Source organism: Cyprinodon tularosa, unplaced genomic scaffold (assembly GCF_016077235.1).
Source record: "Cyprinodon tularosa strain WSP-4 unplaced genomic scaffold, ASM1607723v1 ctg5, whole genome shotgun sequence".
In the NCBI taxonomy this organism is placed as follows: domain Eukaryota; kingdom Metazoa; phylum Chordata; class Actinopteri; order Cyprinodontiformes; family Cyprinodontidae; genus Cyprinodon; species Cyprinodon tularosa.
Genome location: NW_024039229.1, coordinates 1,994,585 through 2,012,538, shown reverse-complemented (window position 1 = coordinate 2,012,538; position 17,954 = coordinate 1,994,585). Strand labels below are relative to the sequence as shown.

The following is a 17,954-nucleotide window of genomic DNA, read 5'->3' as shown; positions in this document are numbered from 1 at the left end:
ACAGGTTTGTAAAGCTGGAAAATTTTGTTATAGAAGAAACTAAAAACAATCTTAAAACCATCTCAGCTAAATTGTCACGAGAAAAGAGCAAAAATAAGAACGAATGACAATTTCTACATTAATGACGCATATTTTAATTATTAAAACTTATCTCCATTTATGCTAGTTTGCCTTAAGTCACATTTAAAATTTTTATGTCTCTTTCATATTTTTTGTTCTCTACCTCCATTCTTTCCATGGTTAGTTCTGTTAATGATTTCATCTTTGACATTAGAGATCTGAAACACAGTAATACAGTATCTCATCCAGTCTTTTGGTGTTACTGATGAAATGTTCAGCTCAACACTTTTCTTGAAGCTTCCATTATTGTTGGGGAGAATCTCTCCATATTCCACCCTTCATGAAACTCCTCTCCATCTGAACATCACAGCACTGTTAGGGTGCAAACCTGTAGTGTAGCAGCAGAGACCTCTGGAGGAGAGACACTGAAGGAGGGCCGTAGAAAAAAAATGTCAATGTTATTGTCTGGTTTGGATTTAAACACATGTTTAAGAGTATAACAGGAATGAAATAATTTCTGTCTTTTAGCATGAACATTTTCGGGTTATTCCTTTTTTTAATAACGGCACAGAATTATTTTCCTTTCTGACAGTTGTTTATTTCTCTTTTGTTCTTTGTTTTATATTATCTAGTCTGCAGTTTTTTTGTCAAAAGTTTTTTAACCCCACTGTTCCATTCCATTGAATAATTCCTCCACCAGAGGGCGTCAGAATTTACCTGCATATGAAATATAAATTTCAAAAGTGAATGCTGACATTTATATTTGGACTATTGGACTGATTGTTCTTCACATCACTACCTTGAGTAAATTTGAGCTTCTGTCTAAAATGTAGAAGGTGGGTAATGTGAGACAGCAGACCAGAGACTGAGAGCAAAGGAGAGAAACGGGGGATAGAAAGTGAATAACATCACAGAAATGTTGCAACTTGTTGTGCTTAATCAGGTATATGCAAGTTTTTTTAAAAATAAACCTTTAATGTCTCCAGTCTTGCAATCTCATTATCCCTAGAGGGATAATGAGGCACAAATCAGGAAAAAAAAAAAGAGAACCAGGTATTTTAGGGGATATTTTTATATATTCTGTGATGTTTAATACAAAGATACAAATGGAACTGAAACGAACATTGATACAATGAGAAAGGACCAACAATAATTTACTGGTACCTCCAGTTTAATGGAATAGCTAATCCAAACTACTTTACATCCACCAGAAACACAAATATAAATGTAATTCTGGACTTAAGGAGATAGGTAAATACATGACCATAAGAAGCAGCTGTCTTATTGGTTTTCTTTCTTTCAATTTTAAAAGTCATCTTGTTGACATACCTAAACCAGTTGGTATTTGAGGCTCGAGAAGGAAGAGAGCTGTTGAAAATTCCTAGTCATCCACGTCATCGTCATTCCAATAAAGTTAAAAAACAATCCATGTGTACAAACCAGGAAACAAAGTCCAGCGGACTGTTTTTGTTTTACTTTTTTGGAATGAGAAGGCAGAGACAAACACTGACCTTAAATGAACTGCTGGAGCTTCTCTGTTAACTGTAGTTTGGACTGTGTTGAATGACTACTGATCTTACCTGAAAGCAAGAAAGAAGTGCCTCAAGGCACTAATACTACTAATAATTTTAATTCCATCTTCCTCCTCCCCCAGGGTGTGGACCTCGGAACACAAGGATCTTATCTGGGTCCACCTTGGGCTTGACCGGCCACTGGTGGAGTCCAGGGGCTTGCTGCTGTGGCCCCACGGTACCTCAGCACTGTCGCCTCTGTGTTTTGACCCTTTGGGTTTGGGCCCATTGGTGGTTGCGCTCCAGATGCTCCCATTTCCCCTTCTCTGGTGGGCACGGCCATCTCTATGTCTGCCCTTGGCTCCTTTGGATATATGGGGTGGGGTTCTACTCTTAGTTGGTCCTGGGACCTGTAGGGCGAGCCTGGGGTCGCCAATATGCTTTTCAGAATATTTTCGTTCTAAAGAAGCTTTGTAAATCTTTTATGCACGACAATGCCCATGCATACATACCACAGGAGTTTGGTTTCAAAAACTTACAGATACACCCTAATACTAGATATGAAACTACACTACAGATATATACCAATCTGAATAATATTGTGTTATCACCGCAGGTTTGGCCTTTCACATACATGGACATCCAGGGGATACCTGGTGCTCTTAAAATCTTTTTGATGTTTAATTTGGTAGTCTGTTGTCGTCTTTTTGCTGTTATGCTCTCTGTTGTCTGTTCCTCTATTCTCATACAGCTTATCTTCTGTGTTGTCTATGTTTGCTGTTTTGTTTAATTTTCTCTCTTTTCCATGCAGTGTTGTTTTCGTCAACGATGACAAAATAATTTTTTTGACGCTCCATTTTTTCATGATCATAACAAGAACTGATGAGCTAAACATAGATCTTTGGTTTCTCTGTTTTCTTGTGCTTGAAGACCCAAAATATATCCAGCAAAACCTCTTCCACAAAGTCAGGAACGGCTAAAGAAGCTTATCTGCTATATAGCATCTGGCTCAGAGTACATTCAATCACAGATCCAACTTCACCGGGAATGTAGCAACTTACTTTAAAATAGAAATAATACCCTAACAAAAGTCTTAAACTTATTTTAACCTTAATTAAACCTTTAACAATGATGTCAAATGAATAGTTTCAGCTGATCTAATACAGTCTAAAACAGTCAACAAGTGTTCAACAAGTATCAACAGGTGTTAGCAGAGATACAAATCTGGTTTCAATTCATTAGCATTATTTGTGTTAACCTCTTCACATTTGATTCATTCAAAAAAAATTTAGAACTATAATAAGCTGTATTTTGACGTGAAAATATTTTTTATGTACATTTAATGAGCTATCCGTTGATTCATCAGGTCTCTGAATTCAGCTGGTCACTGAGGACAAAGTCTCTCCAAGGGTCTGAAAGGTCAGAAAGAGTCACAGTAAATAGAGAGCAAAACAACCCTGAGATATATGACAACAGTAATGGTATTAAGAGGTGTTAGCAGATGAACTTTGCAAGAGATGTAGATGGTAAATATATTTTTAACATATTGCTGCATCTTATTATTATGAACATACACAGTTTCACTTGTTTTAACCTATTAAGACCCAAGGGGATAACTTGAAGATGGTATTTAAAATAACATACTACACCAACAGGCCCATATCAAAGCTATCACTGGAAATTCCATTAGAGGTGTAAGAATAGATTTTATATGCATTACATTGCATATGAGCCTTTAAACATATAAATAGGTTTAAAAATTATGGAAAACCTAGATCAAGTGGTGGAAATTACAGTATGAATGCAAACATTCATGAAGCTGAGGTAAACTAAAACAAGGCTAGAGACGTTTTATTAAAGACAGAGTTTGGGGCCATCTAGAAAAATAAAGATTTCTTCTACTCCTAAGATAAAACAATATTTACATTTCCAAAATATGTTGTCATATTGGATAAAAAAAAAAAAACATTTATTTTTCTACCCAATTTTGATAATACAAGAAATTGCACTTTCTTTCACCAACTGGCAGAGGTAGTAACTAAGTTTATTTACTTAGTTATAGTGACTTGAGGCAGATTCTTAAGTTACAGGCATCTCTCCTATGGAACCAGTAGTTCAATTTATAAGTTTTAGTTTGTGAGGCAGACACCCTGTATACTTTTAGGACTAGGCTTAAATCTTTCCTTTTTTTTAACAGTCCCTATAGTTAGTGGTCCAGGTTATTCTGAACTATTGCTTTAGTTATGCTGGTATAGACTTAGACTGCTGGTGGGCATAGGGACCACTTTTCATCATTTTGCTTTACTCTATTTCTATAGTCCCATTATGCAGTATTTCCTATTTCAACCCCTATTTTATCTGGTTTCTGCTTGTTCTAATCATAGTAGTTACATCTTGTATGTTCCTGTTAAGCTATGACACCATTCTGGAAAGAAATAGCAGCTGGGCCGGCCACCGTTGTTTCTCTTGTATATCTGTTTCTTTTAGCCTGTTTTTAATGGAGGTTTCTTCTTGTTAAAAGGGAGTTCCTCCTTCTCCGCTGTTGATGCGTGCACGCTCGGAGTGACGGATTGCTTAAGAGTCAATGACAATCTGTCAGAATGATTTGATTAAATTGTCTATGTGAAGTGGTCTGAGATGACATGTGTTTTGAATTGAAGCTATACAAATAAACTGAATGAATAAAATAAATGAATCAACGAATTGCTAAAATAACCTAACAGATGACTGTATGATCACTTCACCTTACACCTCTCCGAGCAATATTAAATTATTCCACTACATGCAAAGGAAGTGATTTAGCTGAATTACTGCAACACAATTAGCTGAGAGAAAAAACGTGTTGGAGGTGTTCTTACAGGATGATGGTACAAGCAGATTTTTGTCTGTAAAACAAAAGATAAGAATTTATATTACTTTTTATTAATGCCAAAATATGTTAATCTTTAATTTATTAAAACATATTATCTATATCAGTGAATCAAACAAAAACATTTAGTTTTTATTCTTGCTTCTTCATTCTGGTCCTCTAATCACTACCAAATAGTCAATGGTGCTTTGTACCAGATGTCCTCATAAATTTACAAAATGAATGAAAGCATATTATACGAGACATACAATCCAAGTTGCTTACTTCTATTCTTTTTATAGACCACATATCCAGCAGCAGCAGCAATGGATACAAGAACAGAACCAATCACAGCAGCAGTCATGGGGCTGATTGTGTTACTGGGCTTCTCTGGTAAATTAAGAAAGAAGAACAAATAAAAACAGAAAAAAAACATAACAGACCAAACTGCATTAATTTAATCATAAGGTATTAAATGTCATGCACCATAGAGAAAAGTATGAACAAGCTGGACAGAGCACAACCTTGGAAAAGCGAAAAACCCCATCCATGTTTGATAAACAAGAAATATATATATTTTCGTTCAATTGCAAAATGCATAAACTGAAGGCAAACACTAAAAACTCAGTGCTTTATGTCACAGTTTTAGAGGATTTAGAATGGTAAACTTTGTGTTTAGACTCATCCTGTTCTTGAGTAAAATCTCACACAACTGTATCTCCATATCAGGAGGAGACCAACATGCAGCTAATTTATAAGCAGAATTGTTTGGCTTTTAAAATAATTTTTCGGCTGTTAAGCTCAGTGCCAGCTAACCAGTATGGTCAACACATGGTAATGAACAGTCCTCTGATACACCTAACTTGTGAGTATGAGATAGAGCGTTCAATGATTAACTGTTGTGCATTCACCTATAACCATGCAGTCTCCTGTGTTCTTCCAGCTTCTTCTGGGTGAGGTCAATAACATGGCCAATGTCTGCATACTCTTTGTATCTCAATCCATATGACCTCAGCACCCGAATTAAGTGTCTCACAGGACGTCATTACAGTAAGTGCATTCTCAGGTAGAAATAAAATGAAATCAATTCTATGTCCTCCATGTATCTTGAATGTATTCTACACCACCACAAAGCACCTCCCTCACAAATAACCTGTGGCCACAACTTATCTCATACCCATGCATTAATAACACATTACATTTTAATCATTGCACAGATAAAGTGCAATGATTAAAATGCAATATTGTGGAGTGTAATACAGAATCACGACTCATCCTATAAGTGCTGGTAGAAGGAATCCGTTAGACTAAAGAACTCTATGCCTAACGTTTGACAAGTATAGCTCAGTGACAGCATCACAAGTCTTGTAGATTAACCATAATTCACACTGTGGTCTTTTAGCATATTAGTCCTCCAATTGAATTATGAACTGCTGAAAAACATTTATCAATTACATCAACAATTTAATTTCAGACTACGTCTTTATGCCACTTACATACATAAAAAAGCAGAGATAAAGAACACAAGTTGTTGACATTTATCAGTTTTGTAAATGGAAAGTTTTTAAGTTTCTTTTTTTAAAACTTAGTTTTCTTGTGTCTTGGTGTTACAGTTAAAGTTGGGGTTGTCATTTTTTGAAAGATGTTTGTGTAATGCACAGATGTAACATATATTGTAATGCTGTTGAGTAAATTACATTTATGTTTCAAGGAACCATTGAGTAGTTTGTTGACATGAAGCTCCTGTGGAATACAAAGGTATTCAAATTAACATGTTTTGTTATCACCCAGATAGCTTCCAGGATAATTTTAAAGAATGTTCAAGGGCTGGTTTCTCCTTAAAGTTAACATTGGAATGGTCAAATTCGACATCATAGGAAAGCTTAGACTCCAATTTTTCAGGATATGTAAATAACTTAAAAGATAGGTTATGCCAGAGCCTGTCAAAAATGTAAAGCTCATCAGGAAATTAAAATGAAAATGGTTAATAAAAGTTCATTACAGCCGTTCATGGCAAAGACCTATAAATAATTGTGGCTCTACATAGAGATGACATATAGTATATATATACTGGTTTTTCTTTTTCTATTTTTATGTAACATTTATTTATATGGAGAGTCTCATTGAGATCCAAGATCTCTTTTTGAAGAGATTTCTGGTTGATGAAACAAACCGACAACAATGAATTAAATACACAACAAAATATAACAAAAGTAACAGAAACATTTTATCCTTACCTCGGTTGCTTGTTATCTTTGCTTTATCCAGTTGGATGGTTTCTTCCTCTTTGCCAAGGAGCTGAAACACACAGTTGTATCTCCTCCAATCTTTAGGACGGATTGAGGATACATTCAGGTTAACTTTCGTCTGAAAGGTCTCATCATTGTTTGGAAGGATCTCTCCATGCTCCACGTCCTCATGAATCTCTTCCCCATCTTTCGTCCAGAACATCAGGGCTCTTTTAGGATAGAAGCCTGTAGCGTGGCAGCTCACTGGACTGAAAAAAGTCTTCTGCAGCAGAGACAAAGAGGGATTCTCTGGGAAAGCACAAAAGTAAATATAAGGGGAAAACAAGACGGCAAATGGCAGATTATGAGCTCAACACAGAGACAAATAAGGGATAAGATGATAAGTAAAAAAATAAATAAAATGCAATTTTTAAATCAGTTTGGTTTGTCTGTGTAGTGCCAGTTCATAACACATGTCCTCTCAAGGCACTTTACAAAGGCAGTAAAATCAGACTGGTTAAATGTTTATCCTTACTACCAAGGATAAACAGGTGATTATATTGAGTAATTGACTTGCAAGGCAAGGCACCTCCATTGGAGGTTGCCAATGACAATTGAGGTTCAAGTTGAAAATGCAGACACACCCGAGGGACTTGAAGCACTACTTTTTACATACCTTGTATGTTGAATTCAATTCAATTCAGTTTGTTTATATAGTGAAATTCACAACACATGTCATCTCAAGGCACTTTACAGTTCAACCAGATCATACAGTCAAATTGTATGTTGAAAGATATAATTAATTATTGATGCATTGCAGAAAATCCAGAAAATTGTTGTTGGCTTACATGCAATTGGTGAAACATTCTCCCAAATGAAGCCAATTTTAACATGTACAACTGCAACCCCCAAAACATAATTTTAGCTTAGCATGAGCAGACTACCAATATAAACAACCCCATTTTAACGCAAAACTAGGATGAAATGGTGATGTTTTCCCCATCTTGAAATTACCCAGCAGCCCTTGCGGCTAATACAGCCTCACAAGCCATTAAAATGACTGCCTGAGTGACTGGTGGAAAAAGGAGAAATTGACCTCTGACTGACTGACACAAAGCTACTAACTTTAAACAGTTCATCAAGACCCATTATGTCAGCCTACAGTTCAGAATTAAAGTTTATCAGAAAAAATACGTACTAAACACAAATACATTTTATTGAACATTTTTTATTTTACTCACCAGTTATCATAGTATAAAAGCTTGCTCAATGCGTTTGTGACGCATTTTGGAAACAGGATAAAAGTCCCTGGCTCATGCACCACCTGGCTAGAGAAACCTGTTCAGATACCTACTTTTACAAATTATTGAGGTAGTTCTTACATATCATCCTTATCTTGTTTTATTTTTACCCTTATCTTATTTTATTCTTATCCTTATCTTATTGTTATATTTGTACTTGCAATCTTTTTTGTCTCTCTTCTGTAAATGGTTTCCCTGAAAAATAAATTCAAATTAGCCATTTTATTATGTCAACATCACAGTGAGATTAACCTACATTGAAAAAAATAATCTGTGGCCACCACTAATGTATACAGGTGCTGGACAAGTAGATTGATTTCAGTAATTCCATTTAAAAAGTGAAACTTGTATATTATATTCATACATTACATACAAACTCATATATTTCAGATGTTTATTTTGTTTAATTTTGATGATTACAAATGACAACAAATGAAAATCTCAAATTCATCATATCAGAAAATTAGAATATTACTGAAGACCAATAAAAACAAAGGATTTATAGAAATGTTGACCAACTGAAAAGTATGAACATGAAAAGTATGAGCATGTACAGCACTCAGTATTTAGTTGGGCCTCCTTTGGCCTGTATTACTGCAGCAATGCGGCGTGGCATGGAGTCGATCAGTCTGTGGCACTGCTCAGGTGTTATGATAGCCCAGGTTGCTCTAATAGTGGCTTTTAGCTCTTCTGAATTGTTGGGTCTGGTGTATTGCATCTTCTTCTTCACAATACCCCATAGATTTTCTATGGGGTTAAGGTCAGGAGAGTTTGCTGGCCAATTAAGAACAGGGATACCATGGTCCTTCAACCAGGTACTGGTAGCTTTGGCACTGTGTGCAGGTGCCAAGTCCTGTTGGAAAATGAAATCTGCATCTCCAAAAAGTTGGTCAGCCGCAGGAAGCATGAAGTGCTCTAAAACTTCCTGGTATGTGGCTGCGTTGACCCTGGACCTCAGAAAACACAATGGACCAACACCAGCAGATGACATGGCACCCCAAACCATCACTGACTGTGGAAACTTTACACTGGACTTCAAGCAACGTGGATGAAGTGCCTCTCTTCTTTTCCTCCAGACTCTGGGACCTTGATTTCCAAAGGAAATGCAAAATTTACTTTCATCAGAGAACATGACTTTGGACCACTCACCAGCAGTCCAGTCCTGTTTCTCTTTAGCCCAGGCAAGACACTTCTGACGCTGTCTGTGGTTCAAGAGTGGCTTGACACAAGGAATGCGACAGCAGAAACCCATGTCTTTCATACGTCTGTGTGTGGTGGTTCTTGAAGCACTCACTCCAGCTGCAGTCCACTCTTTGTGAATCTCCCCCACATTTTTGAATGGGTTTTGTTTCACAATCCTCTCCAGGGTGCGGTTATCTCTCTTGCTTGTACACTTTTTTCGACCACATCTTTTCCTTCCCTTCGCCTCTCTATTAATGTGCTTGGACACTGAGCTCTGTGAACAGCCAGCCTCTTTAGCGATGACCTTTTGTGTCTTGCCCTCCTTGTGCAAGGTGTCGATGGTCGTCTTTTGGACAACTGTCAAGTCAGCAGTCTTCCCCATGATTGTGTAGCCTATAGAACTAGACTGAAAGACCATTTAAAGGCTTTTGCAGGTGGTTTGAGTTAATTAGCTGATTAGAGTGTGGCACCAGGGGCCATCAATTTTGAACCTTTTCACAATATTCTAATTTTCTGATATGATGAATTTGAGATTTTCATTTGTTGTCATTTGTAATCATCAAAATTAAACAAAATAAACATCTGAAATATATGAGTTTGTATGTAATGTATGAATATAATATACAAGTTTCACTTTTTAAATGGAATTACTGAAATCAATCTACTTTTTCATGATATTCTAATTTTATGACCAGCACCTGTATACATGGATCAACACGTTACAGAGGCATATATATATATATATATATATATATATATATATATATATATATATATATATATATATATATATATATATATATATATATATATATATATATATATATATATATATATATATATATATATATATATATATATATATAGTGTCTCTGGGCTCTCCCTTAGAGATAGGGTGAGGAGCTAAACCATCCGGGGAGGACTCACAGTAGAGCCTCTGCTCCTCCACATCGAGAGGTGGTGGCTCGGGCATCTGATTAGGATGCCTCCTGGACGTCTCCCTGCTGAGGTATTCCAGGCACGTCCTACCGGGAGGAGGCCCAGGGGGAGACCCAGGACAAGCTGGAGGGATTATGTTTCTCGGTTGGCCTGGGAGCACCTTGGGATTGGCCCAAGTCGCTGGGGAGAGGGACGTCTGGGCCGCCCTACTGAAGCTGCTACATCTATATGCCTCTGTAACGTGTTGATCCATGTGCCAGCTTGTCTTTGCCGCTCTGATGCTTAACTGATGGTTAGTTGGGACTGTGCCCTTCTGGGGGTCTTTCTTTATGAGGACTGTTTTGCCATTGGTCTTCCATTTAGGGTGGGTCCCACTCTCCAACAGCCAGGTCATTTGTGCCGCTAGGCATTTATAGAGAAAAGTCGTTTTCTGCTTAGTGCTGTACAGTTCTTTGTTGGAGGTCTGCCATTGTGATTGAGCCTGTTCAGGGTTGTTCGCATGGTTAGCACATCATTGCTGTGTGATGCTTTTTTCTCCCAGATTTTTTCCAGTATTGTTCAGTCTCCAGCCTTGGCATGCTGGCCCGTGGGTTGTTACCCTGCCACACTGCATGAAAAGTGGGATTTTCGTCAATATGCGGCACTGTAGATTGTCGTGGAACTTCAGGTTAGAGGCAGTTTACGGCAATTTGCAGGCTTCGCCGAAAACTCCCGTAAATTGTCAGAAATTGACGTGGACTTTCTTAGGCAGTGTTCCCCCCATGCCTCCCCCCCATGGAATTCTAGGGGAGGCTTTAACATGTAAATGAAAACGCTGAGAGCTATACAAATGCAAATCAGGGTTGCATGGGGAGTTTTACCCCAAGTGACATTTTTCTGAAAGGTAAGAAAATCTCTGATACAAAGAGATCAGGCTCAGTATAGCCTCTTACATTTTAGCTTGAATTGATTTATTTAATTAAAGTATAGAGACCAAAACAGATCTTTAGCTGACAGAGCAATACATTTAGAGCAGTAAAATTTGCATTTAAGAGAAAAAATAAAATGTTGTCTGTCAATATGCTCAATTCACAATTACTTAAGTGGAAAAGTTTCAAGAAATGAGTCTGAGATGATTCACTTTATAACATGGCGCATTATCCTGTTGGAAGTAACCATCAGAAGATTGGTACACTGTGGTCATAAGGTCCGGCCAGGTCAAGATCCGCAATTGCAATCGCACCAAACAGGAAAAAGAACATTGATAAATTCCGGTTTGTCAAATTAAAATATAGCAGCAACAGATCGGTGACAAGAAATTATAGCACAATTCTTATATATATAAAAAAAAAAACTAACACAGTTTATTTAAATGATTGGATCCAAACTATTGGTAATTCACCAACGAGGAAGCAGATTTCTCATCTCCATCAAAATATTTATTTTATACCGAGGGACTTAAACTTTAATCAAATCCATTCAAAAGAAACTTCTTATTACAGGAATGAAAAGAGATGCTGAGTTTGGGAGTAGAGAACAAGTTCATTCAAAAAAAGCAGTTTTGAATTATCCTTATCCCCGTTACAAAAATCTACAAAAAAAAAAAAAATATATATATATATATATATATATATATATATATATTTGGGCAGAAACTGAACATATGCTGGATGATGGTGGGATTTTTTTAATATGTCATATTAAATTAAGCGCTCACAGGGTTCATACAGGAATGAGTGACTCTAATTTAATGCTATTTTAATGCTATTAGAAATTATTTTAATGCCATCAACAAGAACCATGTACACAAGTTATTAGTGTACATGAAAAATGAAGGAGCTGTAAGCACAGTTCCATGACTCCTGTATGTATGTAAACACACACACATATATACGTATATATACCGTAAATTCTCTAATATAGGCCCGGGCCTTTATTTCACTCAAGTGCATCGCGGACCAGGCCTTTATTGGATAGAGGCCAGTATTAGAGACAGGCCTCTATTGCTATTTGAGCAAAACAGACTACCAGTGGAATGAATAAAAATGAGATTTTGTGTCTATTTGAACCTATAAAACACTAGGTTCATTTATTGAAAAAGTACAGTTACCATGTCTCGCTTGGTTTGAAGTAAAAAAAAAAAAAAAAAAATCCTCCAATTCTGTTTAATTCTCCTCCTCAGTTTCCTCCTCCTCTTCATCTCTCCCTTTAATCTCCTCATCACTCGCGCTGCTCCTCATGTTCTGCTGCGTGTCTGTTCTCTTCCTCGCGCAGACGGGCAGCAGTCATGGCTTGTCGTTGAGCTGCGCAGGGCTGTGGTACTTGTATGTTACTACCACAAGTATAATGTTGAGGTATGCCCAGAAAAAACGTTTATAGCCCCGGCCTGTATTAGAGACCGGCCATTATTTACCTCCTCTGACAGCGAGACCGGCCAATGTTAGAGACCCGGCCGCTATTGGAATACAGGCCAATATTAGAGAATTTACGGTATATATATATATATAAATATATATATATATATATATATATATATATATATATATATATATATATATATATATATATATATATATATATATATATCCTCTAGCTTTTTCTCCGCCTGGAGCTTCCTTTCCGAACATACGGTTTTATGATCAGTTCCACGCAAATTAATAGCAATATGATATATCTGATGCAATTGTTTTTATAAGCATTTTTTATTAAAGAATTATAAATACTTCGATAAACATATTAAAATAATTTTAGTGCCAATTAAGGCCTTGATAAAAAAAAAAAATGAATGAATTGTAATTATTTTTAATGATCCGCGGAAACCCTGGTTCATCTCGCGCATGCTCTCTACGATCTCCAAGAAACTCAGAGCGGAGCGGTCTGGAGCCACAGCGAAGGAAGTACTGTATGCTTTGCTTCGTGCAGGCGGTCTGGAGCGGAGTATGTGGGATTTCGGGGTAAAACTCCTCTTGGACGCGATGGCGACTTTGCAGTCGAACAAGACGAACTCAAAGAAGAGATGCTAGCGGTAAATATATGTTCGATTATTGCCTGCTAAGCTAAAAGCAGCCTAGCCTAAGCTACGGCTAATAGCAGCGTAGTCTAAAGCTACGGGCAGTCGTGGGTGAGCGGTTAAGGTGTCAGACTTGGATCCCAAAGGTTACCGGTTCGACTCCCGACCCGCCAGGTTGGTGGGGGGAGTAATTAACCAGCGCTCTCCCCCATCCTCCTCCATGACTGAGGTACCCTGAGCATGGTACCGTCCCGCCACACTGCTCCCTTGCACGGGTGAGGCATAAATGCAATTTCATGGTGTACAGTGTTCACTTGTGTGTGCTGTGTCACAATGACAATGGGAGTTGGAGGAGTTTCCCAAAGGGCTTTTCACTTTCACTAATAACAGCCTAGCCTAAAGCTACGGCTAATTGTAGCCTTGCAAGAACCAGCTTTATTAAAGTGTATTTTTTGTGATTCACAGGAAGCAGTACGCCGTCTTCACAACTCGGAGATTGATTGCAGGCGCTATGAACCAAGCAAGGGTAAGATTTAAAGAATATGCTTTCATTCTGCGGTAAAAGGCAATGGATACGGATAGATACCGATCATAGCTGTGCATTTTGTTTTCACAGACCTCCTATTTGCTCGGAGCCATATCAGCAAGTCCAGATTTGCACGATGTTGATAAAGACGACATTGTGTGTAAGTGACTTGTTTTAATGTTTTCTCCTTCCTTGTTACTGTGACTTGCGTTAGATTTTTTATTCATACCACTCTCATTTAATTGTTTTCCAGCTGCCTGTAAGACGTATTTTGAGACGGTACGCTGGAGCTTCAGATATATACGCAGCCAGCCAACACGCTGCGTGCGGAGGCTGCCAGGCAATCTGCTCGGAGTCGGGCTAGAAGAAAGAGGGTAAGACTTTATTTGGTGACTATTTTTCAGGTGCATTGATAGATGTGTTGTGTCCATACGCAGTGCGCTGATTCATTTTTTTTTTCAGCTGCTGAAAGCGAGGCAGAGTGTGCTAGCAGATGAGGAAGTGGAACTCTGGAAGTCCGCCACCGTCGACCTCATGTCCGACGAAGAAGATGGCCTCGTTGGCTGTGTCTCTGGATGGATTGTACGGTCGCCGCCATTTCGTAGGCCGGATCTCACTGAACTCTGTGTTAAGCTGCAGTCCCGGTTAGAAGCGATGCCGAAGTACAGGGCCACGCACAGTAGGCGTCTGCACATCGGACCTGCCTCGGAGGGAATGCTGCCAGTTACCTCCAACCCGAGGAAGCAAACGGACCGTTGACGGACTTGTAATTTTTAGATACGCTTGTGTTTGGATACGCGTTGTATATAGTTGTGTGTGTTTTAATCTTTCTTTGCATAAACAGCTTCCTGGCAAATGTTAATTTCCTGTATAAATTCATTCATGTCCTTGATGGTAGCCTAATAATTGTGTAGTGGTGTAGGATAACATAAATACACAGCATATGAATGAATAAATATATGAATGAATAAATATATATTCATAAATATATATATATATATATATGTAAATTTATATGTAAATATATATATATATATATATATATATATATATATATATATATATATATATATATATATATATATATATATATATATATATATATATATATGCCAACCAATCACAAGCGACTTTACTTGTTTAAAAAGAAGTGGTTCTGTCCAGTACTCAGTAATAAAATTAAAGCCTGGCGTGGCCACGTGTGGTTTTGCTGCCAATCACGAGCGATTTCATTTGTTTGAGAATAGTGGTTTCAGCCAATACTGAGTAGGTTATTCAAGCCAGACCTGGCCAGCCGCGCGGTTCGCTGCATTCATATGCTAATTAGGGCCATTAGTACAGCTGATCGCTCTCCACATACATCAGAGTCCGTCGGAAACTGACGAAAATCAGGGAGATCTGCGGGAGTTTACGGGGACGAAAATCTCACTTTTCATGCAGTGCCAGTGGGAGTACACCATAGCTGGTTCAGAGGAGAACAGTCAGTTTATTTGTTTGGCTTCCATCCCTTTGTGTACCTGTTCAGATGGGAACCCAAGGCTTGAGGTCTTTGTTTGGAATTTCTCCAGCATTCTTTTACCAGATGATGCCCTCTGGAGTTCTGAGAGTTTGCTTACCTCTTTCTGTGTTGCCTTGATTTTGGCTTCTAGCCTTCTCTGCTATAGTGGACACTGTTCTCTTTGAGCATTCTTGACTTAACCTTTGGCAAGCAACTCAAGGATTTATAATGCTAGTGTAACCGAGCGTTTTGGGTCCGTATTACGTACTTTATAGGCAATAACGGGACAAGAGACGGGTCGGAGTTTTCGGCGGTAGCCCCGCTTCCGGTTTTATTTCTTCTTCTTCTCTCAACACATAACCACAAACTCACAAGCTCCCCCTGCCGTACACCCGCCGAACTTTCGCTCCCCGGCAACAGGGATGGACACCACTTTAACATACAGACATAGAACAGTCTGTTACACACGTCCCCCCCTCAACAAGAAACGTCCCCGTTTCACCTGAAAAGCACCTGAAATGTAACCCTTCCAAAGAGAGGTAACAAAATAACAAAACAAACAAAAAAAATTCAACCTTACCACACAGTTAGGTACACCATGTAATTACAAACATGAAAGGAACAGAGCAGAACAAAAGCCTTAAACAGACCGCTCATGTCTCTCAAGTAACCCCTCCCACCAAGTGGAACTTATGTCAACAAAAAAACAAAAAAAAAAAACAAACAAAAACTAGAACTTCAAAACCTAAGAAAGTCCTGCAAATAGGATGGAGGCCTCACCAATCGCCCCCTGCGAGACCGCCCAACCTGGGACTCAGGCAAGTCCCCACACAGTCCATTGTCCACCTCACCAGTCTGAGATTGATCTCCGTTCTGGGGAAGGGAAGCCTCGACCCCAAGAGGAGAATTCACAGCAGCTGGAGCCGGAACAGCCTGTGCAGGCAATGGCAGAGTGTACGGTTTCAGTCTGTCATGATGAACCACTTGGACTCGCTCCATTGGATCGAGGGCGTTGACGAGGCGATACGTGAGCGCAGACTCCCCACCAGAAACCAACACTTGCACGACCCGATATGGACCCTTCCAGTGCGGCGCCAGCTTCATACGGCTCTCCGTGGGGTTACTGATCCACACCAGCGCACCTACCACATAGGGGCGATGACAGCTACCCTGGTCATAGTACAGTTTCTGTCTTTCCTGAGCTTCAGCCGAGTTAAGCCTGGCAGCGCTGAATGCTGACCCCAGTCGCTCTGCAATGACGGAGGCATAATCCATCAAAGATCCAGTACCCCAGGAGTCGGGCGCATTAGCGGGCACTAGCACATCCGCTGGAACACGGGCCTCACGTCCATGCATGAGAAAAAATGGAGTAAACTGGGTGGTGGCATGCTTAGAGGTGTTGTATGCGAAAGCAACATGCTTCACATACGTGTCCCACTCACCGCCATGAGAAAGCAACAGCTTGGCCAGCTGATCGATCAAAGTCCGGTTGTGGCGCTCCACCATGCCATCCGATTTGGGATTATACGCAGTGGTACGGGTTTTCTTAATCCCCAGCAGCTGGCAGAGGATCTGGATCACTTCCGCCTCGAACTGACGGCCCTGATCACTATGCAGGATTTCGGGAACCCCATGCACCAATACATAATCCTCAAACAGGCACCGTGCCACTGAAGGCGCTGTCTGGTTAGGCAACGCATATAGGGAAACAAACTTAGTAAAGTAGTCCTCTACCACTAAAATATACCTGTTCCCCCGGGATGTTATGGGCAGCTCCAAGATATCTGCGGCTACCCGCTGCAAAGGCCGGCATACTTGGGCCTCTCCCATAGGGGCCTTGGACCCTGGGACCGGCCTCCTGCGAGTCTGACAGGCCAAACATTGCTCACACCACTGCCTTATGTCCCTCAACATGAAGGGCCAGTAGCAGGACTTTCTGGCCTTTTCCCACACACGTTCTGCTGAGAAATGTGCAGCAGCTGGCCCCCCATGCAACTGTTGAAGGAGTTCCGGCACCAGGGATGCAGGGACAACAGTCTGAATCTGCTTCTGTCCGGTGTTGTCAGTGAACGCTGTGCGGCAGAGCAGCCCGTCAACCACAGACAGACGGTGAAACTCAGTCCACAGTTTCCTCAAGCTGGCAGAGGAATCCCGGGGCAGTTTACGAGGCCGTCGCACCCTGCCTTGCTCTAGCCATGTCAGAACAGTACTGATGTCAGAGTCCTCACGCTGCAGTGCCTGCAACTCAGCTCCCCCATCACCGAGGGTATAGACCAGAACTGACTCCGCTTCCACATTCCCAGCCGTAGAGTGGTCAGACGTCTCCACAGAAGCCACAGTAACAGGTCCAGTTGCAGGAACATTTGCCTGGACAGGGTCAGGGGACACAGGCCGGCGGGACAGAGCATCAGCATTCTGATGGCGTGCGCCATCCCGGTGCACCATGACCCAATCAAATGGATCCAGCTCCAGCACCCACCGGCTCCTACGTCCAGTTGGATCATTATCAATAGCCATGCGCCACAGGCCCAGCAGAGGGCGATGGTCCGTGATGATGGAGAATGCAGACAACCCCACATAGTGTTTGAACTCACGCACAGCCCACACCACGGCCCATAACTCTCTATCGAAGGTGGACCATCTCCTTTGTGTGTGGGCGAGAGCCTGGCTGGCATAGGCTACCACCTTCTCACAGCCATCTTCATCCTGCGCCAGGACTGCTCCAACAGAGTCTTTAGATGCGTCGGTGTACACCTTGAAAGGAAGTGCAAAGTTGGGCAGCGTCACCACCGGAGAAGAGGTGAGAACTTGCTTGAGGTAGCTGAATGCAGCCTCACACTCAGCCGACCACTCAAAGGGGACGTTCTTTCCA

General features: G+C 40.1%; 1 protein-coding gene across 1 annotated transcript in view; it reads right to left on the bottom strand.

Annotated features, from left to right (window-relative positions):
• Positions 1 to 1,740: 1,740 nt before the first annotated feature.
• Positions 1,741 to 17,954, bottom strand: part of LOC119795103 (major histocompatibility complex class I-related gene protein-like) — a 30,769-nt gene continuing 14,555 nt past the window's right edge. The window contains exons 4-7 of the mRNA XM_038302927.1: positions 6,657 to 6,956; positions 4,705 to 4,809; positions 4,411 to 4,456; positions 1,741 to 1,981 (exon numbers count right to left, since the gene is read on the bottom strand). Of these exons, the coding sequence (XP_038158855.1) occupies positions 1,741 to 1,981; positions 4,411 to 4,456; positions 4,705 to 4,809; positions 6,657 to 6,956 (692 nt within the window). The remainder of the gene's footprint in view (positions 1,982 to 4,410; positions 4,457 to 4,704; positions 4,810 to 6,656; positions 6,957 to 17,954) is intronic.